Genomic DNA, 10,437 nt, shown 5'->3' on the forward strand with positions numbered 1-10,437 from the left:
TTTCGAAGGGATCGGCCCGAAGCCTTTGTCGCTGAACGCCTCCGATTCCGGCCATATTCCTGTCCGCCATTGATGAGCTTGATTTGGTGAGCTTCATATATATATATATATATATATATAATTCACATATGTATATGAAACAGTTTTACACATAAGTGCATGCAATATACATGCGTATATAATGACCTGTATCAAAGAGACCTATGATCACATCTTCACCCAGTTTGGATTTCTGCAGAAAATGGGTTTGATAACGCGACGAGAGTTGAAGATAGTCCCAACTTCTTGTCGTTTGGACCTTGTAAAGCTCGTTTGGTATAACCAGTGCCACACCAGGTAACTCTACAACCAAACAAAAAATCTTGTTAATCATTGGAATTATTATTTATTTTTTTTCCTAAAGCCATAAGTCTCATTAGTCAAAAGTTCAAGTCTAACTTCAAATTGCAGCTTGAGCATAACGATTGGAGTTACTCGTCTTATAAAATTGCATTTTGGTTCGAATTTCAGGCTTTAAAATCTTTTCAACGAGTTCCGTAGTTTTACTATTTTGTTGATAGATATTAGATAACCTCTGAATTTGGTGTTTTTTGGCTTCGTTTATGAGCATGTACATGCAATATAACGCATCTTGATGACTCTGATATATTTTGCTCGTTTGTGCAAAATGCAATGATTGCCCAAGTGCTAAAAGTAAATAAACAAAATGCCCACTTTCCAAAACTCAAGCTTTAGGACAAAAAGGTGGTCAATTTGTCAAAGTAGGAGGGGTCATTTTTTATCCCAACAGCTCTCAAGTCTTTGGGAAAATGACTGTACTTTGCATATTAGCACATGGCTCGTGGTAATGGGGCCTAATTACCAGAAATTTTTTGGGCTTGGCTTTCTGTCATCTTGGCCGCAAAACCAGAGAAGCCATGTTTGTAACTGTAGACCATGGCTCTTGCAGATTCTTCTTTGCTGAGGTTAATGAAAAGAGTTAGTTTTGGCTTTGCCAGTGTCTAAACTAAAACTAGTTTGGAAACTCAACAAGAGTTTTGAGTTTTCCATGCCATACCTTCCGAGAACTTTAGCGAGCACCTCGTGATGAGTTTTCTTCAGGAGCTTTGCATCTTCACGCTGTTTTTTCCCCATATGGATGATGTAAACCTGCTATTTCAACATTCACAAAGAATTTAGTTTCCAACATGGCTCAAGGTTTCAAATGAATAAAGAGTTTTACTATTTTGTTGATAGATATTAGATAGCCTCTGAATTTGGTGTTTTTTGGCTTCGTTTATGAGCATGTACATGCAATATAACGCATCTTGATGACTCTGATATATTTTGCTCGTTTGTGCAAAATGCAATGATTGCCCAAGTGCTAAAAGTAAATAAACAAAATGCCCACTTTCCAAAACTCAAGCTTTAGGACAAAAAGGTGGTCAATTTGTCAAAGTAGGAGGGGTCATGTTTTATCCCAACAGCTCTCAAGTCTTTGGGAAAATGACTGTACTTTGCACATTAGCACATGGCTCGTGGTAATGGGGCCTAATTACCAGAAATTTTTTGGGCTTGGCTTTCTGTCATCTTGGCCGCAAAACCAGAGAAGCCATGTTTGTAACTGTAGACCATGGCTCTTGCAGATTCTTCTTTGCTGAGGTTAATGAAAAGAGTAAGTTTTGGCTTTTCCAGTGACTAAACTAAAACTAGTTTGGAAACTCAACAAGAGTTTTGAGTTTCCATGCCATACCTTCCGAGAACTTTAGCGAGCACCTCGTGATGAGTTTTCTTCAGGAGTTTTGCATCTTCACGCTGTTTTTTCCCCATATGAATGATGTAAACCTGCTATTTCAACATTCACAAAGAATTTAGTTTCCAACATGGCTCAAGGTTTCAAATGAATAAAGAATGGTGTAGTAGGACACTGACATTGCTTTTGGCGTCGACAGCGGTGAGCAAGTAATTTTCGATATTCACGAGTGAGATCAGAAGAGACATGAATACAAGTAGGAGGGCTGTGTGATTGTCCTTCATTTGTGTAGGAAAACTCATTCTTAGAGACACCAAAGTTTAGGGGCCGGGAGAGTATGTGCATATGCTTTACTCTCCGTATATGTGTGTCTATGTGAGTTAATCACTTCTCTTTATATAGAGAAAAAGAAGGTCGTTGGTGATACTTTGATCTAGAAAAAGCTAACCATAATCAAAAAGACAGACAACGAAGGGAACATTTTGGCAAAGTTCCACAGGAAAACTGGTCTTGATGCTTGTATCTTCCACGGTCTTTTACTCTCAATATTGGTTTAAGAAGTTTGTGATTGCGTCACTCCCACATATGTGCAGCACCAAAACGTAATGCACCATGAGGCCATTTTTCCTTTTATAACTTTTCTTTAGTGCACCATTTATTATTTATTTATAGAAAAAGAAAAAGAAGTCTTGATAAAGTTTTGTCCACTTGCATTTGATATTCTCTTGTCCCCATTGTTATGCTCGTTTGTCTACTATAGAACAGTACTGATGGAAATTCTATGAGACTAGCACTATCAACGAACAAAAAATCTTGGTTGTTTCTTTATTTTTTTATATATTATATATATGTAAGTATATACATATATTTATATATATATATATCATATCCTTTCCCAGTTATGAATTGACAGTACGTATACTGTAGATTCTTCTCTTCCCCAGATTTTCAAAGACAGGATTGTAATGCTCCCATTTTCAGCGGTGAAGGATCGTAAGAAAGCGAAGCAAACATAACCTCAAAGAAGGAATGATTATCAGATAAAATGTTATTTTTTTCGCAGTGCTCTCTTTACATTGGTTCTAAAATATTTAACTAGTGCGGGTGTTTTTGCAGCGACTCCACTAAGAAACTTTGAATACCTTTCTTTAAAAAAAAAGAAAAAAAAATGAAAAAGGTTTTAATTAGCCTTATAATCATCTCAGACATGATCTTACTCTTGAAAGAAATTATGAATATCAAATTCTTTGCAAGAACATCCATAAACTAGGTGTGAATTTTGAACTAAAATACTGGGACAAAAATGGATAAAGATCTTCTACTAGTTGTTTGTATCCCATTATGAATGTCTTGTACACTGAATACAAAAGTGACAAAAAGCATACGCATTTAACATTGCAAGATTTTGGACAACATTTCTCATTTTCTTAAGCAAGGAACGGACTATGTATCACATTTTCTCATTCAAAAAAAAAAAAATGAATACCTGAAACAGTAAGCAAAACGGTCAAAAACTTTGGATGGAGGCAAAGGAAACCCCCAGAAAACATTGTTAGCCGCTAAGTTGCCTCAGTTGGTATGATTGAATGGCACTGATGTAACTCTAGGTGATTAGACAATCTTGCTTTAGACTAATCGGTTCTAGCTTTGTCTTTTTTAAGTGGAAGCGTTATCTAGTGTCAATATCTTTCTTTTCTTGTCTAAGGACTAAGGAGATGAGTGATACCAAGATTAGGAAGGATTAGCCAGAAACCCCATTTGTAGGCAAATGGTCATGAATAACAACAAAATTGGCAGCTAACCTTTTTTGCTTGGAGAATTGACAGCTAACTTATAACACCCAAAGGGCCAAAACAGCTATTCTTAAGCTGTGAAGCGGTTCCCTTGTTGTGAATGACGTGTTTTGCTTTGTTTTAGTTGTACACAAAATTAAAGTTAGTTTAGACTTTTGTCGGATTTTCATCTCTAGGTACTTTACTTTTTTCCCTCCCTTTGGCACGATCTATCATTTGGTAACCGAGGGGGTTGCACAAAGGGCCATTTGAATGCATAAAAAAGAGCAAATGGATGACCAAATTCAACTATTGGCCCACCATTAACCCTCCACTTTATTGTGTTAATCTGAGTCAACAGCATTATTATTTGTAATGTAATGATTATGCTAGATAGCCAGCAAGTATTCAACTGGTTTATGTCCAAAACCACCCTAATTAGACACCTAATGGGTAGATCCAATGTCAAAGAATTTCACAATGCGACTTTGCAAGAGACAATGTGCCGAAATTCACAGAACAGCATTTTTGTCTTTACAATTTTCTTCTTCTCATCAGGCATAATCATTTCAAGTATAATATAATTGAAGAACACATGGACCAAACTCAAAACCATAAAATATTAATTGTAAAGTCTTCTACCAATTTACTATGGCTTAAAATTAATGAGAAAAAGGTATTAAAATTCTAGCCACACCATGTAATACATACAAGCTTCAGTCATCATAAAATGAACGTCTTCACTCTTATGCAAATATCAAATTCAGTTTCTAAGTCCAAGCTGATTGTGCACCATTTGGCCTGTTTATGTGCTATTAGTATTCTACAAAGTTCTTGTGCATCAAGTTTTTTGCACAGTTCAGTGGAATAACTAGGCCTATAAGTGATTGAAATGAACTTTGGAAAGAAAATCACACCGTTGTCCAACATAGTTAACCTTCCTTTACTCTTCAATCACATGAACCGGGGTCTCTCCTCTTTGCGAAAATCTCTCACTGGAAACGGTTAAAAGCTTATTTAGTGACATTCCTCCTCCCAGAATCTTCCTTCTTGATTCATACCTGGCCTTAATTCTATCATCAAGTTTGTAACCCAGGAATGCAGGAAAAGCCAACAACTCTTCGATTTCTCGACCCATCTCCCCTATTAGGTACTCCATCTTCTTCTCGAGAGAGACACAATTATATTGAAGTATCTGAGGGTGCTTCTTGCTCATAGCAAGAAGGTCTTCGTACGAAAAACCGTAACTCAAGAATAGCCCCAGTACCTTCTGCATATTCTGGCAGCTTGTTCTGGTTACTGATCCCATTGCCACTGCCAAGTCCTTGGTTCTGTACCTATACCCAATCTTTATCAAATAAACAAGTTTATGGGCAATGTTGTCATCAAATGAATGGCCAAGAAACAAGGGAGCTTTAGTCAAGAACCTAAAGAGATCTTCTGAATCCAGCCCGCATTCTTTGAGAAACTGTATTCTAGGATACAATTTCCTGTCCCTGCTAGCACTAAACACATTGGGATAAGCAACCACAACCTTGAAAATCTCCTCATCATTTAGGCCGGCAAAAGACCTCAAAAACTCGGCATGGTTCTTCATATGCTCCGCGCTGTAATTCAAAACCGCAGGGAGCTTAGTCAACACGGTCCCAATGGCATCCTCATCACCCCGACCAAGCTTCATGAGAAACCCAACTCTCGGAATCAACTGGCTTTCCATATCATAGTTCAGAAGTTTTGGACGCTTCACAATCAGATCAATGCCTCCAAAGCGGCTCAAGAAAGTGATGGTCCTATCGATTTCTTCAGCTGGCCTGGTACATAATGCCTTAGATAAATTGACAGTGTTGAGGATGTGAACAATCTTTTCCTCAGGAACTCCTCTTTCAAGAAGTAGTTTGACCTTTTGATCAAAACCCGCCAAGAATCTTGGCTCTACAGTTGTGAAAACACGCTCCAATTGCGAAGCCTCGATCTTTCCTTCCAAATCATCGACCACAAAACTTATGAAATGATCAACTTCCTCAGCCGTTAATACATTTGGTCGTTTAGTGATCAAGAGACAGAGTGGAAAGCCATCAATTCCAACAGATTGAAAGAAAAGTATCCGAGCTCGAACCAAATCCAAAGATGCCGACATAAGAGCCGAATTCTTGTCCAGAAGTACCTCAATCTCCGCCTCATCAAGCCCAAGTACCCCAAAAAATGAGAATAACATCCCTGAAACACAATAGTTCATCATGGACTCAAAACTAATCTATAAGTCTACGAAGTGTTTGACAAAATGTCCGTTAGAATAACTCACCCATTTCAGTCTGAGAACTCAAAGACGAGTTAACACAACTGCATTTGATTAAAACCCTTTCCCCGGATTGAAAACACGCTTGTCTTGATATCGGTTTCGGTGGAAATTTCGGGGCTTTATTGTTCAAGAAAGAGAAACACTCTTTGTGATGGAAAGCAGATGAATATATAGATATAGAGAAACGAGAATTTATTTGTTTGTATGGAAGAAGAGATTCAAGAAAAGGGAAAGAATGACAAGGGGTTTTTGACGAAGCGAGTAGACCAACCATTTTCGGTCTCCTCAAAAACTGTAAACAAAAATTCCAATTCTTACCAGTCACTTTTGTTTTGAACTACCAACATGAATAATGTACCGTTGACGCTTGAGAATCAAGAAAAGCCAGAAAAATCCCATCTACAATGGGCCTTCTTACATTTCAGTCCAGCCCACAATAAGAAGCCCTTTTGAGATATACGAAGAAATAATTACGGAGGAGAAAAATAACACTCATCAGAGTAATAATAATCATAACAAAAAATCACGACATATAACTTACACAGAACTTATGATGGTGATTAAACTGGAGCCTTAAAAATAATTTTGCTTTCATGAAATTTACAGACTTTTTTTTTTATAGGGAAATTTACAGAACTTTAACACCGCTGCTTTCATGATCTTCTAACATGAGATTTTATTACAATTAGTTTGGTAAGCAAAGACAAGACTAGATGAACAAAAAAATATGGTGGGCGATAGTCAAATAAACAATAGTTTGAACTTTGAATTATTGAACATTAAACTTTGTTGACTAACATGTTTACAGAGAAAATCAAGAATGACATATCACGAACAGATTGTTGAGACGCAGAGAGAAACAAAAATAAATTTCACTATTCACAACTTGTTTAATTGGCAAGGATGGATCAGCACGACGACCACTCTCAATGTCCGTATATGGAGTATGAACAAACCCCATATACGTTTCCGGGAGAAATGATACAAAAAGAATCGAATACAGATGATTTAAAGAATGCTGAGGCGATTGCATCGCTGGTGGTCCCCGTCTGATTCATAAACAATTTGGAGTAGCATTGAGTCTTTTAAGTCTTGTTTTGTTTTTGAGTGTTCTTGGGACAGTTCTTAGAAAGCTTGACTGCGTTTTTCTTGTCTGTCGGAACGCCTTTGATAAGAACAACTGATGAGCCACCCTTTTTCACTTTCTTCAGTGATCCAGAAACCTGAGACCTGCAGTGCACACATGGTTAGAGAGTATAGTGGAAGTGGATGTTGGAAAACAAGAATGCCGAGAACTGGATATGGCCTTTTGTTAAAAAAAAATGCCGAGAACTGGATATGGCTTGTGGTCTGCACTTACCTTTTCTTAAGATCTTCGCTGAGGTTATTTGGTGAGTCTGTACTGACTTCTTCTCTCGTCATATTAAGATTATTTGCTGTGCCTTTGCATTTTTCTTCCCTAGAGTCGTTCTTTAAGTTTTGTCCCTGCACAATGAAGCGAGGCAAAAGAGACGCATATTTCAGGTTCATGCAAATATGAATAGCAAAAACCTCAAATGATGATTACTTAACATGCTACATCCAAGAAAGGTATAACCTTTATTCCTCATTTTTGCATTTTTTTTTCTCCTTTTTTTTCAGAAGAAGAAATTGCAAATTGTTTTCAAATCCAAAAATGGCAGAACCACCTCTGTACATTTAATTTGTTTTGTTATGCAAAGATGCATCCCAATGGAGGCAATGACCTTAAAACACATGATGCCTTAATGGAGCTATGAGAAATGCAAGACAATATCTCTATGAGACGAGCAAAGCAATTATTTTCTTCCCTCTTATTAGCCTCTCCTTAAGAGAGAGAATATAACAATCCACATTTACATGGTAACTTCAAAACTCGACATAAAATCTAACAAATTTATCCATCTGATTGTCAAAAATGAAAACCAATATCCAAATTGTAAAAGCCCACATAAAGAAGAGCCGCAAGAGATGCAAGTGATGTGTGGTCATGCAGTATGCTCTCAATAACATTTATTCTTTGCAGTCTTTCTCATTCCCTAGCACTGACTCACAGATTTTTCACCTAAAAAGATAGATTAGGGTAGATTGTTCATAATGCTTGCATAATTTTAACTCTTTTTCTTTTTATAATGAAAACAAAAGGAATATAAAAAGGAGTGTTTACTACTACAACTTTCAGTAAAAAATATTTAAAACCCAGAGAGGTTATTCTGATGCAGTTCCCAACCTTAAGCTGATAAATTACACACGAAAGAAAAATGATCTTATCTTAACAATGCTTACATTTACAAGAAATATTTTCGCAGATATCATACTCAAATTACATAAAATTACAACACAAATAAAGTACATCATGGGAAATAACATAAGCTGAAGAAATCTGCACTAGCATTATCAAAAGGGACCAGAATCTTTCTTTAAGGAATCAGCACCGCCCATTATGAAATAGAAATTACTTATAGCAAACATTTTCATAACACATCAAACATTCTAAATTGAAACTATCAAACTGTATAAGTAACCACAGGAGCCAGTGTAAAGTGCCTTGAAAAAAAAAAAAAAAAGGAAAAATCTTAATTCTTAAACGAAGTTACACTTCTTAAACAAGTGCGATTTATAAGATAACAAAACACAAACTAGCCATTAATTGCAAAAGAAATAGAGAATCCTGAAAGGGAAATCTGGCATTTGCCAATATTCTCAAAAAACAACAAGAACAACATTTACCATTTCAAGATATATCCAGCAACCTCACTTAGCTTTCTATATGATTATGAATGCTAATTTTTGTGATTCAGTGCAGCTTAAAGCATGAAATAACAAAGCACCCAGATTTAGAGGATTCAACAACAACCAACAAAATCCATAAATTCATAGCTAAAAACACATAATTTTACTAGACCAACAAATAATATGTAATGAAATTCATAGTCTTACTTCATCTGATGAAGGCATGATCAAAGATTGGTGATGATCAGATGAAGCCAAAGACATGACATGATGATCATCAATGGCTAATTTCCTCTTCTTCCTCCCAAAATTCCTCAGCTTCCCCTTCTTCTCCCTAACTCTCCACACACTCTTCCTCCTAAACACCAGCTTCTCCGACTTCCACGATCCGCAGCTCGTATCGATCACCGTCACTTCACTCCTCGAGTATCCTTTTAGCTCCTTCTCGTCCTCGTCTTCATCGTCGACATCGAAATCGACATCGACATTGCCATGTCCTTCTCTAGTACTATTGTTGCCACTGTCCGAACTCAACGACGCGGTTTTCGGAGCAAAATCCGAGCCTTTCTTTTTCTGCTCGACGACGCCGCTCGAGTTGCTGTTGCCGCTGTTGTTGTTGTTGTTGTTGTTATTGCTGGCGGACGCCGCACAGATTTTAGGGTTTGTTTGTTTCCTGGGAATCCTTTTCCCGGAATGCCTGGAGGAGCTAATTTCGCCGGCGCCGCCCATGAAGAAGAGCTCGGACAGGACGGTGTCCATCGCGCCGACCCATTCCGGCTCTACTCGGCCCCTGATTCGCCCCGGAGCCTCCGGGCTATTCGGGACGGCGATTCTCTGTGGGTCCAGCCGAGTCGACTCGGAGGCGGACGAGTTAAGGTTTTGGGTGATGAAGTGGCCGAGGTCGTCGTCATCGCCGGCGGGAAAGCCCTTTATGGAGCGGATCCGGCTGAGCCAGTTCGAGCCGCCGGCGGACTTGCCCGCCGGCACCGAACAGAGCATTGTTAAGGTGGAGGAACGTGATTGGGTGGTGAAATGGAATTAGGTAGGTTCGACCGCAGAGGATTTAAATCGAGAGAGATCTAAAAACAAGTTTGAGAAGCAGCTGTTGGAGTTCGAGCCGGGAGGTTCACAAGGGGCATAGTTCGCTCCACGTGGCGCAACTACAGGGAACGTAAAGAAATCACGTGGGGAATTTAACCTGGTCCTAAAGTGCATGATTGAATCGCCTTTCAGTTTCGGAGTGTAAAATTTGAAATGTGGGGGATATTGGATTTTTACTATTTATATTTGTGATTCTATTTGCGCAAATCTTATTCGTTGGATATTATGATGTCTCCACTTTTTTCCACTCCTACTTACGTAGTGAAGTGGGACCTACTTTTTCGGCTAATCGAGGTTGGACCTAGCTTAGTGAGTAGTAGACCACTCTTTCTGAGGCTCGGCCCAACTCGTTTTTTACTTTTCTCTATTTCTAGCCCAATTTATTGTTGCTGATAAGCATTGGGTTTGCAATGCTATAATTGGGTTGCCCAAGATGGAGAAAGGTAGAGAAATTACAAACTTGTTTTTTTTGAGTAAAACTTAAAAAAAATTTAAATTTAAATTATAATTTTATTTAAGTTTATGTTTATTTATAAAATTTGAGTTTTAACTCAAGTTTTAATTTGAGTTTTGAGCTAAAATCTGAGTTTAAGTTTTCCCTTCAACTCAAGTTCTTAAACTCAAATTCAAGTTAATGAACAATATTTTTTATATTCTTAAAAACGTCATAATTTTTTCGTTTTAATTCCAATTGAGATGATTTTTTTTCTATACGTTCACAACAAAGAAACGAATAAAACCTCACCCATATACGCTATTAAAATTTTTCATCACCACTGAGT

General features: G+C 37.7%; 3 protein-coding genes across 3 annotated transcripts in view; all 3 read right to left on the minus strand.

Annotated features, from left to right (window-relative positions):
- Positions 1 to 2,373, minus strand: part of LOC21386789 (subtilisin-like protease SBT3.9) — a 6,036-nt gene extending 3,663 nt beyond the window's left edge. The window contains exons 1-5 of the mRNA XM_010101122.2: positions 1,912 to 2,373; positions 1,058 to 1,149; positions 863 to 960; positions 187 to 342; positions 24 to 59 (exon numbers count right to left, since the gene is read on the minus strand). Coding sequence (XP_010099424.2) covers positions 24 to 59; positions 187 to 342; positions 863 to 960; positions 1,058 to 1,149; positions 1,912 to 2,034 — 505 coding nt within the window. The 5' untranslated portion in view covers positions 2,035 to 2,373. The remainder of the gene's footprint in view (positions 1 to 23; positions 60 to 186; positions 343 to 862; positions 961 to 1,057; positions 1,150 to 1,911) is intronic.
- A 1,755-nt stretch (positions 2,374 to 4,128) lies between these two features.
- LOC21386792 (transcription termination factor MTERF8, chloroplastic) lies at positions 4,129 to 6,127 on the minus strand. Its single transcript, XM_010101125.2, has 2 exons — positions 5,807 to 6,127; positions 4,129 to 5,721 (listed from the first exon to the last, which is right to left on the minus strand). Exons 1-2 carry the CDS (start codon positions 6,075 to 6,077, stop codon positions 4,448 to 4,450), a joined length of 1,545 nt encoding a protein of 514 aa, XP_010099427.2. The 5' UTR covers positions 6,078 to 6,127; the 3' UTR covers positions 4,129 to 4,447.
- A 410-nt stretch (positions 6,128 to 6,537) lies between these two features.
- On the minus strand, positions 6,538 to 9,761 carry LOC21386793 (1-phosphatidylinositol 3-phosphate 5-kinase FAB1). The gene is made up of 3 exons (XM_010101126.2): positions 8,762 to 9,761; positions 7,164 to 7,288; positions 6,538 to 7,033 (listed from the first exon to the last, which is right to left on the minus strand). Exons 1-3 carry the CDS (start codon positions 9,551 to 9,553, stop codon positions 6,889 to 6,891), a joined length of 1,062 nt encoding a protein of 353 aa, XP_010099428.1. The 5' UTR covers positions 9,554 to 9,761; the 3' UTR covers positions 6,538 to 6,888.
- Positions 9,762 to 10,437: the final 676 nt, after the last annotated feature.

This window comes from Morus notabilis, unplaced genomic scaffold (assembly GCF_000414095.1).
Source record: "Morus notabilis unplaced genomic scaffold, ASM41409v2 Scaffold556, whole genome shotgun sequence".
Lineage (NCBI taxonomy): Eukaryota > Viridiplantae > Streptophyta > Magnoliopsida > Rosales > Moraceae > Morus > Morus notabilis.